General features: G+C 39.7%; 1 protein-coding gene across 1 annotated transcript; it reads left to right on the top strand.

Annotated features, from left to right (window-relative positions):
• The first annotated feature begins 367 nt into the window (after nucleotides 1-367).
• Nucleotides 368-21,058, top strand: slc16a2 (solute carrier family 16 member 2). Its single transcript, XM_026357419.2, has 7 exons — nucleotides 368-1,863; nucleotides 8,852-8,996; nucleotides 9,461-9,959; nucleotides 11,632-11,775; nucleotides 13,302-13,530; nucleotides 15,450-15,722; nucleotides 15,828-21,058. The coding sequence occupies exons 1-6, from the start codon at nucleotides 1,446-1,448 to the stop codon at nucleotides 15,704-15,706; spliced, it is 1,692 nt and encodes a 563-aa protein (XP_026213204.1). The 5' UTR covers nucleotides 368-1,445; the 3' UTR covers nucleotides 15,707-15,722; nucleotides 15,828-21,058.
• Nucleotides 21,059-24,526: the final 3,468 nt, after the last annotated feature.

Genomic DNA, 24,526 nt, shown 5'->3' with positions numbered 1-24,526 from the left:
TGGGCCTTTTATTACATAGATTATATTAGTAATTGTGGCCTTCTTATAGTCCTACTTTTTCTTTTAATGGCAGCTTTAGTGATGCTTTTAATTTAATTAAAAATATAAGGATGAATGCTTTCTATAGAGATGCAAAATAACACATTTCTCTTTGAATTGCACATAAGTATAAAGTAGTAAACATGAAAATACCATAGTGTTTACCAATGTGTAGTAAATAGGGCAAATCTGTGCTTTGAACATATTTAGAGCCGCTGGATATTAGACCCCCATTTCAAATGGAGTTGGACCAGAAATGGGAGGGAACCTGGAAGCAGTGGTTTACTCAGTACAGTAGGAAATCTCGGTACTGTACACGGGAAGGAGACCATTAAAACACAGCTCCACATTTAAGTCGTTAAAGGAGAAACGACTGACTCAGCCTAATTGACATTCATAAATACTCAGTTGTCGATGTAGGGTACTCTGTCGCTTGTAATAAAACTCAGCGGTTATTAAAGAGGATAGTTTTTATTTAAAGGCTGGGAGCTGGAAGTGGACGACGGCAAACCGACGGCTAGGATGAAAACAGTGAGTGTACGTGCGATTTTATCCCATAAAACAGTTTTATTCTAACAGAAAAGATCAGAAACGGATGTCACCGACGACTGTTAACTACAGGATGTAGTCAGATCTCCGTCCGAGCGGAAGGAAGGTGGAGTAGAGTCGGTGTCAAATGAGGCTGAGGCTGGGACGCACTCGGGTCTTTCCGTGAAGCCGAGAAAAGCCGAAGCTCAAGCGCTGTAAGTTACCGTAACTGTACCGAAACTCCGCCATTGGCTCCAACGGAGGCGGAGGCGAGCGGCTGAATGACGGCCGGCGGAGCTCTGTGTTGACACTTAGGAGCCGAGGCCGCCTCGGGGAGCCGCACGGGCCTACCTAGTCCACATCCACACCGTGGGAAGATACCAAACACGAGAGGTGGAGCGCCCGATCCCGTCCTTTGCCACCGGGGGATGTCGCGGACCGTGTGGGGAGTGCGTGACAGGACGATACGGCGTCAGGACGATTTTACAGGTTGATGATCCGCATTTGGCACCGAACAGGGAAGCCTTCAAAAGTGAATGCATGGTGTGAGTCTCTAAGTGTTGTTCCTAGAAGCACACGCTTTCGATAAAATAAGAAATAGGCGGTGCCTGCTGATTCCTGGAAAAAGACGGACCTCCGACCAGAATGACACATACAGCGCCCGCAGGTTGGGGTTCGTGCGCCGAAGTTGACGCTCAGACTCGGGCTACGAGCAGCACGTAGGAGGCTCGTCTGTCAGTAGAGGACCATCTGTCTTGCACATTTTGACAGACGACCAATCAAATCTGTTATTCAAATCGGTGCTCTTATGTCAGTGACCTATATCTCATGCGTGTGCGCGCAGAGCCCACTGTAACCTCTCCGCCACACCAGAGAGCATGGGGATCAACGGGCTAGACAGTCAAGCGCAGCCGTCCAGCGAGGTGTCCCGGACGGAGCAGCCGGCTGCAGCTCCTCAGATGGAGCAGAGAGATGCTCCCCGAGAAGCAGAGAGGACCAAGGATGATCGGACGGCGGGCAGCGAGGGCAAAATCGCGCCGCAGGACGGCACCGTGGAGCTGATCGAGGCCGGGTGCAAGCCGCCCCTGCCGCCCCTGTCCCCGGCTTCGGACGTGGAGAAGCGCGACCACGGAGCCGGATTCGTCCCACCCGAAGGAGGTTTCGGCTGGCTGGTGGTTTTTGCTGCAACCTGGTGCAACGGGTCGATCTTCGGGATTCAAAACTCCTTCGGCATCCTGCACATGATGCTGGTGAAGGAGCATGCAGAATCAGACCAGACCTCTCAGTTCAAAGCGGGTGAGTAGCCCACCACACTGACTGCTGAAGTTAGGTGGACAGTGACATGAAGCTGTAAATCATCACCTGACAAAATCATTGTAGGTACAATGATATTTGAGTAAATAACACAGTAGGCTGTAATTCATAGGTTGTCACATATGTGACACATGTTTCAGTCTAAAAAGGATGTGGGTCAGGTCACAGTTCAACCCTGTTGTTAACCTACACATCAGCCTAAAAACATATAAAGTCTGTGTTACTTTTGTTTACGGGTGAGTGCTCAGGTTTCCTGAACGTGTCTCTTCTTGTTTGAGCTGCATGTTCTGGAGAGCACCACCACTGATGTTAAATGATTAACAAACATTTAAGTGACCAACAGTCTACTACCAGTTTTCTCTATATACTTTCTGTGTATTCATTAACACTGCTGTTATTCTTACTCCTTTAACCAGCTGCTGAAAATCAATTTTACTTGGTCACAAATGACCTTTTGATGAAGTAAGTGTTTCCCTAGAGGACTGAAAGTTTTAGAAATGTGCCACAGACATTCAGAGAGTCACAAACTGTGAGCATATTGTACTTAAGAGGAGTGTCTAAAACATCTTTTACAAATCGGAGCAAACGTGGCTCCCCTTAATATTGTACAGAAAGTGAAATTCAGTATACAGCAAGATCACCAGTGCTACATTTGGACCAGACTAGGGTCTATTGTTCACTCCCTTTCCCCCTGCATGCTTCAGCTGAAATCATTTTGCTGAGGATTATATTAGAAGCTTTCACTGCTTGATGTCGAAATAGTTTCTTGGTATTTGCTGCATGCCTCAAGCTTGACGGAGATATCGAGTAATGTCCAGAACAGATGATCCAATTTAATTTAGAAATCCACAAAGTTTCTTTTAAGGAACGATACAGTTCAGTCTTTTGTTTTATGCACATAAATTAGTCTTATGATAAAATTTGACTTGCTGACCCTGATAGTGAGCCATAATTAGTTGATGGGGAACTGGGTTTTTTTTTTTGCTTTTGGCCTTGAGCAGCTCTGGGGTTCTGCTCTCTAGAGGTTTAGTCACTTAATGGAGCTGCTTGTAAAGCATCTGGCCTCTGAACCAGTAGAGCTGCAAAACAGTGTCCATATTCTGGTGGAAAAATGCTTTTGAGAAGTGGAACAACATGTAACAGGTGTGGGTATTTTTCTCAACATGCTGTCAAGTTCAACAATCACCAGCAAAGTTTAAGGTCAGGATGTGGGAAGGGATTATGGTTCTAAGACTGTTTCCTGGAACAAATTCAACCCGTTATTATTATCAGTGTGAAGACATTTACAGAGAGAGAGAGAGAGCATAAACGCAAGGTACAGATAAGATCAGAGTTTTTCATGTAAGTACAGGTTAATATACTCATCTCTAATTTGTGTTGAGGAAATGATCTGTCTGTGGGCAACACAACAAAGCGTCACATTACTTTGAGGTTTTGTGTCTCAGAACCATGATCACGCTCAGTCTGAAAAAACATACATAGTGTATGTGCTTGAAACAGACATCAGTTTCCGTCAAGGTGTTTATGTCGTTTCAGCCCTCTTTTTGTTAAGGATTTCACCTCTTACCATTCTTTGGATTTAATTCTTCGTTGTTTTCTTATGTGAAAGGCTTAAATGAGTAGACTGACCTTTTCCCATGGGCAACACAAGAAAACAGAGGGGAAGAGCTTAACTACAATAGGCACAGTTTTAAAGGCTCCTTTTAAAATATCCAGTCCCCTAGAGTGCAGCCAGCAAAGATTAAATTCACACGCGTACAACATCTTGAATCAACTTTAAGACCAAAGGAGATGAGGCGACCAGAGAAGACAGATGTGATTAAAACCTGAGCAGAGATTGCTATTAAGTCTTGATACTGAGCTTCATTATGCTGGGTATTTATTGAGCCTTGAGGGGTAAACAGGAGATTTTCAAAATAGCTCAGGAGGAACACAGTGGGGGGGGATCAGAACAGGCTTTTAAATAAAAGAAAGTAACTAAGGAGAGGTGAGGGGATTATGAATTGCAGATGGTGTGTTGCTTGATTACAGCAAAGTGGGGTCAGAGGTTTCATTCCTGTTGTGGTCACTACTTAAATGCTGAGGTGTGAATGTGTGTATTCAGTGCAATTCTCCCAACACAACATACTTTTTGGTTTTACAGTCTGTGGGTATTGAATTCCTCACGATGTGATGTGTGATTGAACATGGTTGCGTTGAATATAAAAACCACAGCACAATTTCTGCTGCAGCAGAGTTTCTGATTCTCGGAACGTGTCTTTGAAAGGGAAGAAAAAAAGTGTGTGACTGATTAATTTTTCATTTATCCCTGAGATGATTTCCAACTTCACATCACCAATGTGGAACGCATCAGTGGATAAAAGGAAGCTGAAGAGTTGCAGAAGTTACCGAGTAAAATTAAATTTGTTCTTGACGTTAAAACTATTTTAGTGACTTGTTCAAGGCGAGAATTATGTAACACAGGCTCTGGTAGTCTCTGTAAATGTCTCTTTTTACAGCATGAACAGTTTCCCTTTAAATAATGAAAAGACCCTGGTAATGTATAAATGATATGCACATACCGCAAACAAGTTCATAGGCCCAGGCATGTGAAGAGGAAACGAGGCAACATAAGGCAGGGATATTTCAGGATAGTTCTGAATATGTGCATGCAATAATCTTCCAATAGTGGCGACATACTCGATTGCTAAAGTATGTTCAAATGTCAAGTCGAGTGTTTGATCATGCCACTGACCACTTTGTGCAAACATGTCTGTGTTATTTGGCTCTGAAATCAGTATCAGGGTAAAATCAATATCATGGTTTAACATCTGTTTGTAGTGAAGCTGCAGCAGCAACATTCAGCAGGTGTTCATTAACTTAAAAAGGCCAAAGGGGTGAAAAACCTTGTAAAGCAGCATATCGAAACACAGTCTGATAAACCTGAATGGAATTAGTAGTTTGTTAAAAGGTCAGTTTGACCAATTTTCTTTTATCAATTTCATCATCAACATCCAAATCTTCATCATATGTCACCTTTAGTGGCATTCCTGAGGGCAGCAGTCACACAGGTGTGTGTGTGTGTGTGTGTGTACTGTCACAATCAAACCTCTCTTGTTATTAGCATACAGCACTCCTTCGGCTTTATCGATGCTATGCTGCCCCAGATTTCTCCAGCATCTCCAGGGCAGCTGGAAATCCCAAGTTGGCAGATCAGGGAGTACTGTGGCATTTTTGGCATTCCAGAGGGCAGGGGAACTGGGGTCAGGTCTGATCGCATATACTCATAAACAGGTAGAAACCGCTTTTGTTTTGAATGTGGGCTCATTTGAACAAAACCATAAAAAAATATTAGTTTTCCAGCAGGTGCAAATGGAAAAAGTGATGATAAAAGTGAGCAAAGCGTTTTTGTCGAGTGTATAGATGATAAACAGCATCACCCTTTTCTCAAATAAAAGCAAGGGATTATGGGTACACCTGTGGATAATACAGTAATAGAAGGTCTGGGAGACCCACCAGCGTGAGATGGAATGTGAAAAATCTTAAATCATCAAACATTATTCTGCTACACGGACACGCGTGTGCAAAATATATCCATTATAAAGCCATACATACCGGCCGTCTTGAATAATTCATCTTGTCAGCACAAGCAGTTTGCATGGCAGTGTACAGTGGAAGCTTGGAGCATGATGTGACTGAACATCAGAAGGAGCTGCTGATTGTTAGTGAGTGGTACTAAAGACCTGGACAGGGTTTTATTAAACATTGCACGTGAAGCTTAGATAAGATAAGCTATAAGAAGATAGTGGGTAATAGAACCTTTTAATATCTTTGTTTTTCAGTTCAAATTACTGTGTGCGTCATGTAACAGCCTATTTCCCAAGTTTAGCATCTGCTAAGGAATTGCATCTAGCCTTCAGGGAACAGGCTTCTGTACCAGCTCTATAGTTGTGTACCTCCGTGTTTCCGTTAATGTTACAAAAATACGTATGGCCATTGTTACATTGTACCCAAGACATTTTTGGACACAATATGTGGCATTGTTTAGCAGGTAGAATATTTCATCCTGTGCCATGAGCACTATGTTCAGAAAACATTTGGACAATCATTTAATCTTGATTGCCTTGGCACGCTACATTTAAAATGAAACAATGGTTATGTGGACTTTCAATTTACTGCCGTGGGTTCTGTGTATTCAAATAGTTTTGGTTTTATTTTGTCAAGTTTGGGTTTTCATGTCCTAGGTTATTGCTGCCACCAAATAAATCCCTGCTGCTATTGCTGTACTCCTAATAGCACTGAAAACATTTGAAAAAGTCATCACTAACACCTCTTTCCTGGAAGAATGTCATTGTTACTCAGGATAATCCACAGAGCACGCTGTGAATAGTCTTCGAAAGTACTTCCTACCTCACGTGCTGTCTGCCTCTACTGAGGAACTAAATAGCTGCTGTGTAAATCCTCAGCTGGTTATCTGATCTAAATGTTAACACCCTCAAATTAAAGCTGAAATTTGGCTTTAACCTCGTAGTTTCTTTTCATATTCATTGTCCTGTAGTACAGGGCCAACACAAACAAATACGGTGTTACTGTCCAAATACTTTGTCAGTGCAGTGTAGCTGCAAACGGCAGTCTTGGCACGTTGTAACTGAGGTAACTGTTTAATCAACACAACACGAATGCAAGCAAGTAGCATGAGTATGGTCAGTCTGTTTCAATGTGAATTTACCAACAGCAATAGATCAGCAATACACAATGCGCCTTCTTGACATAATGCATAGTTAATATATTTTAAATAAATACAGTATAGTGTAAATTTCATTCCAGCTTGCATGGTTTGGTTTAATCCTTTCATTAACACAGTACTATATATAGTGCACAAAAAAGAACACTAAGCATATAGAGAATAAACTAAGTAGTCGTGGTTATAAACAAAGAAGTTTGTTCCTCCAGTGTACAGATGGTCCTATAGAGTCTGTCTTTCTGTTGCTGTCAGGCTGCATTCATCACACAAAAGGAGGGAAGCTTGTTAAGCCCCCTCACCACCACTCAACAAACACACAGAGGCATCTTTTCATTTTGCTTCCATCTCCCTCTGTTCCTTCTCTTTTGTTTGAAAGTGTTCAGACCTAATTATCTCTAATGAGAACACTCCACTATTCACAGACCTTTGCTTGTACCAGGGCAGAGGAAAGAGGAGGACTGGCAGTAGGGTTGGCCAGAAAAGAAAGGAGAGCCTGGAATAACGAGACAAGGGTCTGTAGTTTTGTCAGCGTCTGATTTTACATTGGACCTTGTATGTTGCGGACAATGTGCTTTGTTTTTTTTGTTTTTTCTTTACACACACATTGTAGAATTGACCCCAGGAGACTTTAATTATCTCCACATGGGTTCCGGCAAGAAAATCTGTGTATACAGGCTGGAGAAAAGGTAATGCAGTAACATAACAACAGCCATCAATTAGGACTGGTGTACTGCTGGTACCAGCGGTACACAAGGTATTATAATTCCTCATAGCCCGGTTGTTGCTGCCTCCCATTCTTTAAGAGATGTGGGGTTTTCTGGAAGCTGGGTCAAGGGTTGAGAGAGTAATTTCTGGAAATCCTTGAGCTTAGACAGTATTGGTCCAGGGCCTCAACAATATGCAGTTGGTTGTTTTTTCTTTGGTCCACATTACTCAAACTATACTCTTAAACCACTATCAAGCTGAACTTTGGTATACCTTCCTGCAGTATATTCAAGCAGATGTTCATCTACACCATACAGTAGCCTTAACCAGAGAGATTACAGGCCAAAGTGATTTAGGCCAAAGTTATTTCCATAGTGGAAAGCCATATGTGCACCCCTCAGGCAAAAATGATGTAAGAGCTTAACAGAATAAATGTGTAGTACAGCATAGCGTAATTTTTAAATGTTGCATGTCGTGCAGCATCTGTGTCATTTTCAGCCACAGCAGGAAATTATTTTTTAGTGAAAAGATTAAAATCTGAACGTATTTTGCTACTTGGTACGCTGTACTAGATAGAGAAGGTTAGTGACAAGCTGCTGAAGAAATCCAGATATCTTGCTCAGAATCAGATGGAAGCCAAAACAAATATTGTAATCATGGAAAGGTTTGGCATAGACAATATAAGTTTTATCTGAGGGCAACTAAGTAGAAGAAGCAGAAACCTAATTTAAGGTTACACCTCTTGAGATTAACATGAGAATATATGTATCTGCTGTATGCCTTGAGATGTGATGTGCATATGCTGTTATGCAGATCAATTACTGTTTATGCTGTGCCTCTTGAACTATACAACATTTGACACGAACCTGTGTACAAGCAGATGTATACAACGTGTGCATAGAGATGGTGTTTGTATAGTACTGTGGAGCTCATGTTTCACACTGAGCAGAGTGTATAATTGTGTGTATTTATGTGTTTGTAGGCAAATCAGCTCATGGACCTGTTTATCAGTCACTCTGGTCTCACTAATACATAAACAGCTCAGACAACATGGTAGACACTGAAGCTACCTTTGCACCTCAGGGGACTGGACATTTGTTTGTTTGCAATTCAGGGGACATAGTGCCTCATTCATTGTGACTTGTTATGTTTTAACAGTGGTTGGATATTACACCACAGGCCAGAACTCTGCACTTTGATCCACTTTTGTGTTGGGTTCAATCACTATCACCACCAATCTTATAAAGTTTTGATGTGAATTATGTTAGAAAGACACGATAAATTACAAAGCTTTATATTAATATTAAATCATATTATAAAGAAATGTTCAAGACAAACCTGTGTAATGCATTTAAAAGTGTTTGAAATGGTCTGATATTACATTTAAACGCAATGTTTATGAGTTTTAAATGCCTGAAAGGCAATTTATCATCATTTCCTGATACACAAACAGATACAAGATTGTCTTGCTATTACACTACACTACACAAGCATTTCCAAATATGACTGACAAGTTATGTCACTTCTTTTCTTCCTCTGCAGCCTGGGTCGGGGCCTTGGCCATGGGCATGATCTTCTTCTGTTCGCCCGTGGTCAGCATGTTCACAGACCACTTTGGTTGCAGGAAGACAGCTGTCAGTGGGGCAGCAGTGGCTTTTATAGGGCTGCTTGGTACATCCTTTGTAAAGTAAGCTAATGTACATTTATTAAAGACATCACTTGATGTTTTTTTACACTCTTTTAACCATTTCCTTGCTGCACGATGAAAGGATTCTAGCTGCTATCTTATCTTGATCTAGGTAGATAAACAATATTTTACTAAAATTATATATTGCCAACAACCACTGAGCAGAGCAAGAGTTAAAATCTATAAGAAACAACAATGAAAATGAAGCTATATTAGCAATTTAGCAGATTGTTTTGAAGATGGCTCAACTTAGTTCAAACTATTCATGTTTAATAATCAAAACAAATCTTGATATAAGCAGCAAGAAATACCTGCTATTTGCTGGTTTTCTTGCACAGGTCTTTTACTAAATGAGCCTAATCATCATTTTACTGTTTGTGTGCATAACCAGTTTATACAACATGATTATCTGTTGCTATTCAGCATCTTATGCTGCTTTACTTTCATTGTCTCTTTTATTGCAGCTCCCTAAGCCTTCGCTATTTCACATATGGCATATTGTTTGGCTGTGGATCCTCCTTTGCCTTCCAGCCCTCACTGGTCATCCTCGGCCACTACTTCCGTCAGCGCCTGGGTCTGGCCAATGGTGTGGTGACAGCTGGTGCCAGCCTCTTCTCCATGGTCCTCCCAGTTTTCCTTGACAAAGTGGCTCAACCTCTGGGGCTCAGCAGGACCTTCCAGATCCTTAGCCTCCTTATGCTGGTCCAGGCCTTGCTGGCACTGACTTTCAAACCTTTACTTCCTGCTGGTGGAGGCATGGGACCGCCTGGCATGGGTCCTGGCACTGCTGAAGGCCAAACACAGCTAGGAGCTGCAGCTCAGAATGGGAGCAGGTGGACCAGCGTTCTGGCTACTGTCAGGAGATACTTCAACCTGCGTGTGTTTCACATTGTGACTTACAGGGTTTGGGCTTTTGGAGTAGCTACGGCTGTCCTGGGCTACTTTGTGCCATATATCCACCTGGTAAGAACATTTCGAAAACATGCTTGTAGAAGTAGTGTGTTGTTCCTGACTTTAATTAGGCTTAAACTGTAAAACATTAATATGGAATACACACCACAATGTTCTTGGTCTGTGAAAATGTAGGCATTCTGGACTCCTTGTTGATATATAAACAGAATTAGGGCTTTCATATATAGAGGTGTGTAATTATGTTTGGGATTGAAAAAAAAAAGTTCCTTAGCTGACCTGGGAAATGTAGAGAGGTGGAGAGGAAGAGGGATTCATGTCAGATCTGTATTGTTGCACTGTGGGCGGTCTGATCTCATTCATTTTCTGTGGGCCTTGGGAATAGAGCAGAGGAATGCACAGCAGCAGGGTAAACAAGCAGTGAAAGCTGAAGATGTGGCTCATGTGTGAGAATTGCTGCGTAGCTTTCTAACAACAGATATTAAAACACACATCTTTTCTACAAGAATATGTACATATAATGAGATAAGTTAGGATAAAATAAACTTTATTAATGATTAATATTTAACGGGAGAAAAATATTTTCTATAAAACAGTGATTCATGATGGCCACTCCTTCTCTGCATTAATACTATTAACTCTGTATATAGTTTATATTTGTAAGCATAGCATGTAAGCATTTCTGAAAATATCACTGTATAGAGACTAATCATTACTCGTCATAAGCTACAGTTCAAGTTTGTTTACTTTGTCTCTCTCGTTGCTGAAACTTGGCCTCTGCTGCACCTGCTGTCAATCAAATCCCTGTAGTGGCTGAGAGCATGTTTCATATTTCCTGAAATACCTTTTTTACTTCCTTTTAACAACAAAAGCAACTGACAATAAATGTAAACAAGCAGATAGCAGAATGACTGCAGAAATAATGACTAAATATGATCTGATAATATCACGATGAAAAAAGAAATTACTCTCATGTTATAATACAGTCATTTTGCTTTACAAATTCTCTAAAGCTAACGTTAAAACTATGCATTAACTATCACTGACTTTGGTGTGAGATAGTGAGATATGAAGGATGATGAGTGTAAAGCTGCAGCGTGGAGCTGTGAAGTTGATCTCTCTCTATCCAGATGTCGGATGTTCTAGCTCCGGCCTCCCTCTGTCAGGCCTGTTGTTTCAGGCCCGGGCCCAGATGTAAACACAGCCCCGGCCTTTGTATTGGCTCAGCCACCTCAGGAAACCTCTCCTGTATGGCCTCTCTTTATCCCTAAACATGTCTATCCTATGGTCATTGATGAATGTAGAGCTCTTCAAAGCAGAGCAAATATTTCACAAGGACCAGCATGTTCAGGAAAGACTTCAGAGGGCGGTTTCATGTTTTGGATCAGATTTAGGGGGTCAGGACTGAGGGGAGTGGGAGGGTCTGACCTAGTGGTCTGACCCAGTGGCAAGAAAAGTATGTGAATTTCATGTTTTTCTGCATTTATTGATCTGATCTTCATCTAATTCAAGAGTATTAACAAATATAATGTGCCTAAAGTAATAACACAAACCAAATTCTGATCTTGTATATACATACTTTTTCTTGCCACTGTATATGCGTTGGGCCTTCATGTCCTGCTGTTCGAAAGGTCTGTAGATGAAACATTTTGTTATTGTAAAACCATGGGTTTGGGTTTACAATTCCTTCTCTCCACCAAATGCACCTCTGTTTTGCTTTTCTTAGATGAACTTTGTCAAGGAGCAGTTCAAGGGGACCCAGAAGGAATGGGTGCTTCTGGTGTGCATTGGAGCTTCTTCTGGAGTGGGACGTCTTGCTTTTGGCAAGATCGGAGACCTCATTCCTGGTCTTCAAAAGATCTACATGCAGGTGAGGAAGTGTCTACAGGTATAAAATGTAAGCAGTCCACTTTTTCCCTAATGTGCACAGCTTTGTAAGCAATAATATACTGTACAGTCATATATAATTATACTAATATACACTCAGCAGTTTATTAGGTTCACCTAGATATAAACAATGCATTCTAATACAGTCTCACCTTTACGAAGGTTATAATGTTCAGTTTCTATTGATTGATTTTGACAATTTATTACACAGAACTATTGTTTGTGATAATATAATTAAAACTAAAACTAAAATGGGGGCATAGTTTTAGTAGATTTATATTTGCAATCAGAATGTGTCAGTGTTGTCAATGACTTATTAGTATGAGTTATAGGTAACTCAGATGCTGATGTTACTGCATTTACAACACCAGCATTATATTGTTGGAAGAAGAATTACTGCCTGGATAATGGTATGGGTGAGTGGAAGTGGGTAAAGCAATTTGGAGTAGTTTGAGGGGTGAAAAGTGGTTCAGATAATGGGTGGATTGATGGTTATGCATGCAATTCCTGCTGAATGCAAACAAAGATAATTCATCAGCTGTGTTGGCCTCGTCGCTCTGTCTACAGGGTTTTAATCAAGTGTGTAGTTCAGCATATGGATACTGAGTCGTAGCCAGTTTAATTAGAATTTGAAAATCTTGCATGACTTGAAATTGCATCACATGCATTATAAAAGTGGGCATGTCTACATGTATTTATTGATACAATATACATGTTTCTGATGCTCCTTTTGCAGTGATGACCAGCAACACTGTGCAGGGATAATGTTTTCTTCTGAAAAATCGAATGTTTGCTCCTCACTCGTTACAGACTGAAAAACTCGCTGTGTTTTGAAGAGTTGCTTTCTTGTACAATGTGGAAATTGTAAATGGTTTTAAGGTAACACCTTTTAGCTCATTGTTAACACACAACAGGTTCCTTAAGAGTTCACAGTATTAATCATGAACTCCGAGCTTAGTGTAATCTGACTGTTTACAGCTTAGCAGCCTTTTGCAGCAGCTACTAAAGTGCAGAGCTCAGACTTGCTCAACTAACAGAACAGATGATGTGACTGCGATGTTTAAAATCCCTAAGGTTTGTATTAATTATCTTAGTTACAATCCCCACATGAACCTCATGCTAATTCATCATTTAGGCGTCTCACAGGGAACCAAAGCTAAGTTTTAAACTTTTTCTTTTCAGTGCCCTCATGTATGTAGCTTTGTATCATTTCCTAGCAGTAGCTGGAAAGTGTCTTCAGCTGCACAATAAACAAAATGTTCACAGTGAAAACTACATTTTTTTAGGCCAGTACTTCATGTTCAAGCAAGTACATAAAGGACAGAACACCATGAACAGGCTCAATATTCTCTATATCCTAAAACCAGTCTCTATATATTGCTTACAGCTTCTCTTACCAGTTAAGAAATATAGGAGAAGCCTGGTAACACATGATAGTCATGACCTTTATCACTCTAAATAATAGAGAGATAAGAGAGAGGTTGAAAGCTTCTTTGTGTTCTGTTTCAGGTGGTGTCCTTCATGGTTCTGGGCCTGATGTCCATGATGATTCCTCAGTGCTCAGTGTTTGAGGGGCTGGTGGTTGTGTGTCTATTCCTAGGCCTGTGTGACGGCTGCTTCCTCACCATGATGGCTCCCATAGCATTCGAGCTGGTTGGGCCCATGCAGGCCTCACAGGCCATAGGTTACCTTCTAGGTCTCATGGCTCTTCCCATGACAGCAGGTCCACCCATTGCCGGTGAGATGCACGCTCTTTTCTCCTATTTTAGTTAGTTATGTCATTTTTTGTTGTATAATCTAAAATTAACACCATCTGGCATCTTGCCCTGACTCTAGGATGTTGTGTAAGCTGAGGAAAGGAATTAAACGACGGATATAAAAATGCAGGGAGACAAATGCATGCTAGGATTGATTGTGCAGTAAATTGCATTTAGAATGGTTTAGACTTGTGGCCACTTCAGTGATTTGTCTTTAGGAAAAAAAAACACATACAGGGTCAGAAATTGGCTTGACTCCTTTTAGGTCTCCCCTACATGATCTATCTCTTCAGCTCTCTAATTACAGTTGTGCATGCAAGAACACTGAGACCAGAGTAACAATTGACTGACTGATGACTCGGGCATCCTCTTCCTCTTTCTTGCCAATCCTCACAACATCTGGACCACTCTTAATATTAAACACTTTCCTTTTTTGGCCTCAGCAAACTGGAGCGCTCCGATTGTAGAGATTGATGTCAGTGGTTTAACGTATTTCATGCTGTCAAGTTGTTGGCCTCCTCAAGGCAGACTCTGATTTTGCAACACTCAGTCAGTTTGCACAACTTCTTTGTATTTGAGATTACAGTACATTTTGATGAACTGTTGGTTTGATGAAAACAAACATTTAAAGACGTGAACTTGGACTCTGACATTTTTCTAATTTAGCAATGTCAGTTTACACAACTGCTTTATATTTTAGATTAAAGTACATTTTGATGATGGTTTCACAAAAACAAACAAAGATGTGAACTTGGAGATGGAAATTTCTTTGGGTTTGCAACAATGTACGTTTGCACAACTGCTTTGTATTTTAGATTACAGTGCATTTTAATTAACTATTGGTTGGATACAAACAAACAACAAAATTTCTTTGATTTTCACTTTTTGATTTAATCAAGAAAGTCAGCAGATTAATTGATCATGAGTAATAATAAGCAGTTCTAAAATGCATGTGGGGTGAAATTTAAGGGAACCATCACACCTAAAGAATACAGTATTTTTAATACTGAATACAGTATACATGTCTAAAGATCAAACATTGGCATTCAAACAAAAAATGTACAGAGTATAGTAATATATGACGTGATTTCCTGAGCATGGGTGGATACATAACAGGCAACAGTGTAAGTGCACACCCTGACATGTCTGTCATCTAACCAGCTGAGTGGTTAATTAAACACATTCTGAAGTGTGTTAAACTAGTTGAACTTGCTTTGTTGCTGTAGGTACAGTTTAACTCACATGCAGACTAACTTAAAATGTACAGTATGTGCACTTTACCTGTGGTGAGCTGAGGAGACGAAAGTGCAAACGGTTTAGAATAGAGTGCCAGGTTGTCTGCATTTTACAACTGAGAAATTAAATCCTGCGTATGTGCATGACTGCGGAGATGGTGTTTTAGAGACATAGTTCAACATTTTTGAAAAATGTGCTTATTTGCTTTCCTTTCCTGAGTTAGATGAAAAAATCAATATCACTCTCATGCCTGTGTGTAAAGTACAGAGCTGGAGTCAAGATGTGACAAGCATGGATGACCATTAAAGCCTAGAAGCACGGTATACAGTATGGGTAACCTTCCTCTATGTTGAGTTTAGAAATAGCAGACCATTATATCTAGTTATGTAATCCGTTCACAAACAGAAATGTGAAAACAGCTTTCTGTATAGGGTTTGGGGGACTCTGCCCACATGCACAAATTGCTGTTTGCGTTTGTGTTTGTTTAAGGGTTAACATGTGAATTAGTGTTATTTAAATGTATTGAAGTATCCTTTATGCTAAGCTATACTAATCACTCCTTGGAGTCAAGGACTATGAAATTGATATAGTGTTTTGGTGTGTGTCCTTAATTAAAGACAGGCTAACATTATATTTTACATATTCCCCTGCTTCCACTGCCCAGGTCTACTACATGATTATTTTGGGAACTACACTGTGGCCTTCTCTGTGGCTGGGGTGCCTCCTATGGTGGGGAGCGTGGTGCTTTTCTTTGTGCCCCTGATACACCGCAGGCTCCAGCAACGCCACACAGCAGCGTCACAAGAGGAGACATCTACAACTGCCCAGATGTTGCCTGCTGCCCAAAAGACAGATGAGCCTAAGAGCTGCTCCAATGGAGACATTCTGCCCGGCTACACTGATGTAGAGACACACATCTGAGTCGCACCGTACAAAGGTTACATATATTTACAAATGTTCAGCACGTATCATGTATCTATGCCTGAAAATAAGTGAACACACGTTACGACTTATGTTTAACGTTCCTTTTGCTTGTTTCCAGGGATTCTGCACACCAGCTCCTTTTCTCATGCTTATGTTGTCCTCCTCCCAAATGTCAACCATGGACTTCCTGTTGGCTGACCTTTAACCCCTCCTGGAACCTTTTGACTTTCTGTTATGTTGAAATGTAGAGACGTCAAAAAATGGTTCTCTGGCCACCTGCCACCTAGAGGAGAGAAAGAAAGCAGATCAGCATAGAATTATGGAAATATTTAGGGAGGATAAGCACAAGACATTGTCAACTAGGATTATTTTATCAGTGTGGACTCTGTAGTAACACAAGGGTAAAGATATGAAGAGATTTTAACTGACAGCAGTAGTGGTTTCACAGCATTTATCATGCTACTTCAGCTTTTTCAAGCTGTTAAAAAATGACTATTTTTAGATTCCATATAAACACATTAAGATAAGGAGGCATATAGAATAAGAACTAATGAAGGGATAAGTTCACAAGTATTTATGCAGTACCTCATGCATTTAAACCCAATGCATTTTATTTAGTTTGTGTAGCTAAGACACAATCTTATCTTGAGTGATTTGTAGGTTTGCTTTATTCCAATATGCTGTTTTCTGCTGTGCAAACTACAAACACGAGATAACAAACAACTTTTGGAAGTGATCAGCCACCAGACACAATCACCTCAACTCATCCACATATTGCATCACAGCAATGATCCTTAGCAAAACTATATCTACAGCTTGTCTGCATAGGAGACACATGTGGCAGTTGTTGATTCCACTGATTCATATGCCACGAGCCCTAGAGGTTTAGATTTTCACTGAGTGTTTTCATTATAGTCCAGTGACTTTGCAGCATTTTGCAGTTAACATATGCAGTCATAAGCTAAAAGAGGTAAGCTGTGAGAGCTGAACATCTGCTGCCTGAATGACTGGAACTAAACAACAGTCTTCTCATGAGTCAGCCTTAACTTTCAGCTTTTGATTTTTGTACTTTTCTTCTTCTTTTAAAGTCCTAGACTCATAAAAAAAAAAAACAATACACACATTGTTTTTTACCGTGGGTACACTGTATACACGTGTAAGTGGCAAGAGGTTGGCTCATGTAGTCCTAATGTGACGACTGTTGGTAGCATAGACTTGTGACAGGTCAACAAAAGGCATTTTGCATTGTTTATTAAGAACTTGTGTGAATGTGCGTGTGTATGCGCAGCTTTTCTGAATCAGCATTTTTATTGCAGAGGCAGTTACAGTAAATAATAGGAAACTGTACTACATTACAGTTTATTGATGAGAGAGGACTACTGAGATTAACGCTGCCAAATTGCGAGGCTGTCTCACAGACAATCCAATCAGTTTGCTGCTTTATGACATGAGACCATCACTCTCTGCGTTGGCAGTAATATAACAAAATGTCAGCCTCATTGAGAAATCCCCCGGAGAGGACAGATTGCAGTTACTGTTATGTTTCATAAACTTTGGACCACTTACCTCTGCACTCTTAGATTACAAGTTCTCCTGAACAACAAACATTAATGAACAGATGTGGAGCAGAGCTGCAATAATCCACTGTGATCATACACCACATGTATGCAATGCAGAAAAAACGCGCGGCACAGTTGGGAAGAGGAAACGCCCTGGCGTGTAAGTCAGGTGTTCCTTTCTCTCTGTCCCCGTTTTTGCTTTCACTGGCATTATTCAGTCGGCTCCTGTCTTTAGGGCCTAAGAGCTACACAAACCTCAGTGCTGGGTGTAGTTTTTCATAAGTAACACTAAAGAACAAACAGTTCTTCAACATACACCTATACCTCAACAACGCAGTCCAGTTGAACACAGTGACAGTGTTCATTACTTGATAATTTCACTGTTTTGTGTTGTGGTTTGTTTTTTCGATCTAAATCAGGTCTCAAAACCACAAAGCTGCCAAACATCTGTTTTCAATCAGCCTGGCTTCCATTGTAACTTCATTAGTGTCTCTTTAAGCACCACAAAACTATATTGTGTATGTTCAACTTCCATTCCCCATACTCTCACTGTTGGTGCACAAATAGTTTAGAGATTTATGCTTTCTAAATATTCAACTCTGATCCTCATCATTCCCGCAGTTTTTTTTTACCTTTTCCTACAGAATTGCTAGTTATCTTGTAGCTCCTCCTCATCACAGCCTGTTTTGATAGAAGACACGCTGTTATCTAAATGTCTGACATCTTTAAGTAAAGTTAGAAGAGACACACAAACATATGCAGTGGAGACACATACACTGGCGATAGAGTGTAAAGCATGTTTGAAAGCAAAAACATACACCTCTAATTTGACTGAGGCAGTGTTAAAAATTCTCTTGGCAGAACAGTTGTTGACTGTATTTGCAGCTGCTACTAAGAGACACAAAAAAAGGTGGGGGTAATGAAAAAGTCAGGGCTGCATGAGCCATCCATGTATCAGCTTTAGAAGCTAACCAGTATCATTCATCACAGCTGCTGATTTTAGTTCAGTTCACCCAATTCGGAGTTTCTCTTGAGTTATTATCTGCTTAACAAAGCGATGACATCAATCTAATCTACAAAGCTCATGCACAGTCACCTCCAACTGAGTCCAATTGAATCCTAAAAATAAGAAGACGTCTCTGTCATGTTTTTAAAGTGACTATTTTACAGTATTTTGTTTCTATTTTACTTTTATTTAACCAAATCAATATCCTTCTGCCTAATAAATAACGGATAACTGTGAAATTTGTTATAGATTTTATTTTTGTACTACAAAAATCTGAGACCTATTTGTTCTAATAGCTGATTTTCAACTATGTGGACAAAATCCACCCACATTGTAAATATAGTGTTTGTATAGGAATAAGAGAAATAGGAAACATTTGATAATTAATTTCTTATTCTGCTGGTTTGCACAGCACTAACTTCAAATTCTGTTACTGCCCCGCTGAAAACACAGTACCATGTGTTACTGACAAGTTGCACTAGATTACTGCTGTCAAACTAGAGGCCTATGTCGCTGAAGAATCTGAAAAATGAATGCGTGAATGAAAAGTACTACAAGAGGGATAACAACGGCTGCAAAAGCCTGATTGTGTTTCTATGCACAAAATGTGTCGCAACTAATTTTAATAGACTTGTTTAAATTTAGTGTATTTTTGACTGTGAACTGAAATTTTGTTTTTGTTTTTTTTTTGTGTTAAGATGATGTCACCTTGTTAGCTACAGTAGCAGCTTACTATCAGTGTTGTTTTCTAAAAATATGTTTTTAAAGACAAGGACTAAAACTAGGAACGTTGAATCACAGCAGTAGCCTCAATTTAAAAAACAAATCAGTTCTGCCTTATAGTTACCGAGCAATCGGAAACCCAGATGCGACACACTAGAACCAGATCCTGTTGAATTTTTCTGATTTAATTTGAGTTTTTACTTTTTATTTTCTCTTTTTGTTTCAGTGTAGTCTTTGTCAGCCTGGGAGCTGTTATAACAGCCTCACCCAGTTTCTGGTCGGAACCAGCTGATTGTTCCTGCTCCTTTTTGTTGGCCTGCTGTAGATTCAAATAGAGAAAACTGACATGTATCAACATGCAGTATGTACTTTATGTGCTTTGTAATTTTTAAAATGGTTCTAGTTTGTTTTTAATAACTGTTTTTTACTTGTTGGTATTTTTAGTGACACAGTTCAGTTCAGTGACTAGTGTTCAGTTAGTCCAGATTTAAAATAATATATAAGAGTGAAGGAGCTGAATGAATGAAGAATGATAGTACATCTGAATGGTTGCATGGTTTCTGCTGAACTAATGTTTGGCTTGCCAAAGTCTTCTTTTCTATGCAGCTTTGCTGGTCTCGCTGTCCCGTGACCGTTTTCTTTTCTGAGGTTGGAACATGTCAAACTAAATGGAGAAATGTTAACTTAGACGCTGAGTTTGCATTTGTCTCCAGTAGTTCTCAGAGCTGTTTCAAGATCAGCCAGACCTACAGCAGAGCACCTTGTATGTCACCTAAACTATATACTACTGACACTACTACTTGTTTTGTGTATTTTTAATGATTAGAATGTTTTTGTCGGAATTTTAGTTTCCGCTGAAAGTCGACTGGTGGAAACGTCGCGTTTCCTGCGCTTGCTGTTCTGTAGTACTGGTGCTTGTCTGTGGCGTACAGTAAACAGACCAGAGCAACAGAGAGAAGCATTTGGCACATGAGGCTGCACATACTGTAAATAAACATAGGCCTCGCTCTGTCTTAGCCAACAGACATGATTTAGTTTGAGTGTTACATTCTTCTAAACCCAATATAAAAAAGGTCAGATCAACTCAAATCAGCTTGTGTGCACTACATGAATTAACAATACCGTATCATACTATACTTATTTGTTGACTTTGTAGTATATTATTTAACTATAGCTTAATTTCACTGAGCACTTGCTTGAATTTCTAGATGATATTTTTGTCTGTTGCCAGAACTTTTTCAGTCTCCCCTCATTAAACTTCATCAGACTCTTCTCTGACTTGAGTCAGTGTAAACTGCTGCAGTGTTGCACCTTGTTTTACTGTGCATTGTGCCATTTCTCTGCTCCTCTGTTTGCAGTTTTTAGCTTACGGTTTACTGGCTCAAAGCACACATAAGATATGTAAAAGACAATAGCCGAAGGTCTATATATCATAACTCAAAAGTTAACACCTCTCACAGACAGTGGACCACTCCTCCAGCAGGAATACTTTTTCAGTGCTTTTTGCCAGTAGCGGTCATCAATTATTGTGGAAAAACTTTTTAATGCTGTTGGTTTCACCTAAGCAGACCTTTATGTCCTTCACATCTTCTATAACCCCTGTAATTCATCGTTTATTTTTACCTGAAGGAATCGGCTTTTCCCGCCCATAAATGTTCCAACTTTTGCCGGTGACATATTCTTTATTTTTCTGTTTGGCCTCAGGGCAGCACTTGGTCCAGGCCCTCCCACAGCCTTACATTTTGCAATATGAATAATATTTAATTGTGGGTTTCTGCTCAGCTTTTTTCCTCTAACCTGTTAAACCTGTATTGCCTCTCACCACTTCTTGAAACTGTCAGGGTCTGTCCTCCCACACACATTTTACATTTTTATATACAATAAATACACATTTCTGTTTTAATCATTTTATAAAATGTTGTTGCCAGTGATGTCACCAGATCTGAAATTAAGTCATGCTGCTAGAAACATTAATGTAATATTTGTGTTTTTGAATCTGTATCATGAGAGGCACATTTTTTTCTATTAAACCAACAATAAAGATGTAATATGAAAACAACACTGTTTTGCCGGCCACTCATTTGTCGACTATGTGCTTCTAATCCTCAACTGCTCCACTTTCACATCAGATGCTGCAGGCATTCAGGTGTTTGAGACATGCAATCATGTTGGAGATTAACCCCAGACCCCTTTGAACGCATAAAGATAGTGATTTGAAAGACTAATAGTGTGCTGCTGTTTAGGGACACACTGAATGTGTCTAAAAACATGTGATGCACTCATTATCACCACAGCAACGTGTCTGGGTTCATTCAGGCATTAATTCCTCCTCCTCCCTTGACTCCCGGTTCCCCTATTTAACCTCAGCATCTCCCAGCCACGCAGCCAGTGATGCTGAATCCTAAAGATCACGCTTAGCTAAATCAGTTTCAAGCTGCAGAGCTATTTATGCACATACAGAGAAGGCTACTGTTGTGGACATGTCTCAGAGGAATAAATCACTTGCTGTGCCTGGCTCTATGTCTGGGACTGCCTTTTCTCATTTTCCTATTTATTCCTCCCTTTTAAGTAAACATTAAAACATCAAAAACTATCTTATATATAATAATATTATATATTATATAATATTATTTATATTTTTAAAACAAACAGTCTCAAATGCATTTTTTCTTACTTTCAACAAGGGTTCATTTATAAGCTGCATTAAAAGTATATTAAAATAATGAATGCAGGAAATCACCATGAAGTAAAATTAGGCTGAACTTTTTAAGATGGATATTTTTGCTGTGTACTTATTAAACATAGAGTTCGAGTTTGATCTGAGATAATTCAGGACAACCAGCTCTTGACAGTTTGTTACTTTTAGTGAACTACGTACCTCTGCAAAATTTAGCCTTTGTTGTACGTGCACAGAAAAAAAATGACCTGATTGTCTTTATCTCAAAACAAAAGGACCAACCTTCTACTCAAGTGCACTTTTCATATCATGATAATTCAAATAAATGACTTTACAAATACAGGACTGGGATCATTGTGCTGTAGATTTGTTAGCTTCATCTTTTTAAAATATTCATATATCCTCTCCGCCATGTTTGTGCGCAGCTACCATGGTTACAACACTGCAGCAAGCCAGTGTCAGCGTTACTAATGTAACACTGTGGACTGTCCAGTAGGGGCCCCCCTCCCTTATTTCTTTGACACAGTTACTGAACTTGTTAAAAAAGGCTGAAACAATACAGACCCAGTGGAGTCCAGCTATTAGTAAACAATTAAGGTTTGCGTATCATGTTTAAAAAAAAAACAACAACTTATTTACAACATACAAATGGGTCAAATCAAATCTGGCACAGATAAAGAACCTGCTAGTTATATTATGCTGAGAATAAAAACAAGAAGGTACATTACATAAGACAGAAGGACAGGACATTTGTGAAGTATGTATAGTGCGTGTGTCTGCATCAGGGTATTGGGTGCCATAGAGAATATACAGTATACACATATTTTACACGATGATGTGTAAAGGTAGATAGCAGGTAGCTACAAAATAAATATGTTAATAAATTAAATAGCTGAGAAGAAAACCATTAAAAACTAAGAGAAAAAGAGGAAGAGGAGAAAGAAAGGAAAGAGTGGGATAATAACAGCAACAATAATAATAATAATAACAGCGATGGCAGATAATAAAAAAACAATAGGTGGTTAGAAGAAAAGAATATATAACATTAAAAATTAACATTAGTCATAATAACAATAGCAACAACAATAATAATAGTGTTGGCCGGATGGTCAATAATAAACAGGTGAAAGGAGAATGAATGTTTTAACAAATGTTTTTATATGTAGCTGTTATTTTCTCTATGTCCATTGACTGATATTTAATATGTTTCCAGTTTAAAAGAACTCACTTTTGATAGAGCTTTCTAGAAAATTTCTTTCTTTCTAATAATTGTACGATTTCCTATGAAGTCACATGACACGTATTTACGTTTCCTGTGATTGTGAAATTTTATTTTTAATCAGGAGTTTTCCAGGTTGAACCGTGTTGTCACAATGGAAACTTGTAAGTAGCATACAGGAACGCACACACCCTGCTGAGCAATAACTGATGATTATTATAAACATACGCCTTATCAATATAATGATGAAGGTTAAGGTGATGATTTTAAAGTATTGACGTTACAGTGTAAACTGCTGTTGTACAGTACACACAGAGAAACACACACAAACATTGTAAATGTAACTTAAAGGACAAAAATAAGAAGAAGACAAAAAGGGTAGATAAACTTTTGTTTGTGTGTTTTATCTTATCGCCGGGGGCCTCTGGGTTCTCAGGGGCCTACAGACCCTGGTAGGAAGTGATGTAAGAGAGGGTGATAAAACCGTGGTCATTTCTTCTGTTGTGTCACCATTTTCCTTCCTGCTGCTTTATGAGAACCAAGCTTCTCTGAACGATCAGTTCTTATGGAGCTCTTTGTGCTGTTGCTGCACACGAGCAAACTGTGACAAATGGAAGTGTGACAATTGCTTCTCAGAGACCAGAACAGCTGAGACATGCTCATGTGTCATACATATGTGAAATACAAGTTAAAACAGCTCAAATCACATATTATTGGGAATTGGCTTTTAAAAACTGCAAATATAAGCAACTGACAGGTGTTGTGAAGAAATATTCTTCAGAAATTTGCACAGAATTGTAACAATGAAACTTTGTCTTCCCTGGCAGCGGCCCTTTTGTGCCATTGACCTTTCGCAAACGGAAGAAAAAGAAGAAGTTGAAGCATACTTTTGTATAAGGGACCTTCGTGGTTGATTGCATGTTGACCACAAAACCTTCACAGAATATCACAAGTCTTTGAATTCATTTCCCTCCTTTTAGGCAACCATGGCCTTTTGATACTTTCAGTAGAGTAAAAAAAAAAAACGTATGCATCAACTGTGGCTCTTTGACAGGGAACTTACGTCTGACAAAAACAACTGCGTGCACAATTTTGGCTTAATGGTCTAAAGCTAATTTTAAGTCTCAAGTCTGAAAGATGAAAAGCTACCTGGCAAACAGGGCCTGAGCAGGGGCAGGTCATAACTTAGAAAGGAACCCCCATCACTGCATCAATTACCAATTGATATAATCAATTACATCAGTACAGTAAAAGCACAAGAGGCTTAAGGTACCGTGCAACTCCACAGTCTGTAGTTTGGCTCCTCTCATCTGGACAAGGGGGCTGAACCCACCTCTTAATCAGCACTGAGTACATCAGGGCAACAAAACGACCTGAACTGAGCTGAAAGAGACACACCTGTCTGAGGGTAACCAGGTGCCAGCTATTAACTAGTGATTGCTGGTGGAGATGAGCTTCCTAAAGCCACGGTTTACTGGTCATGAACTTAATAAATAATAAAGTGACGTCTCCGCTGTTGCAAACACAAATCCAGCAGCTAATAGATGAACATGCCTCAGCAGCAGGCCGCTCACATCAGTTTTATTTGGGTCAGATCATGTGTATTAAGCATTATTCAGCTGGGGCTGAACAC

Source organism: Anabas testudineus, chromosome 10 (genome assembly GCF_900324465.2).
Source record: "Anabas testudineus chromosome 10, fAnaTes1.2, whole genome shotgun sequence".
NCBI lineage: Eukaryota > Metazoa > Chordata > Actinopteri > Anabantiformes > Anabantidae > Anabas > Anabas testudineus.
Note: the sequence above shows the minus strand (reverse complement) of the source record. Positions and strands in the feature narration are given on the sequence as shown.

What these genes read in the sequence shown, in the direction of transcription:
- slc16a2 (XM_026357419.2), top strand. Translation starts at nt 1,446, where the DNA reads ATGGGGATCAACGGGCTAGACAGTCAAGCGCAGCCGTCCAGCGAGGTG. An exon ending in CTTGGTACATCCTTTGTAAA is followed by an intron (nt 8,997 to 9,460) that starts GTAAGCTAATGT and finishes CTTTTATTGCAG; the next exon opens with CTCCCTAAGCCTTCGCTATT. An exon ending in TTCAAAAGATCTACATGCAG is followed by an intron (nt 11,776 to 13,301) that starts GTGAGGAAGTGT and finishes GTTCTGTTTCAG; the next exon opens with GTGGTGTCCTTCATGGTTCT.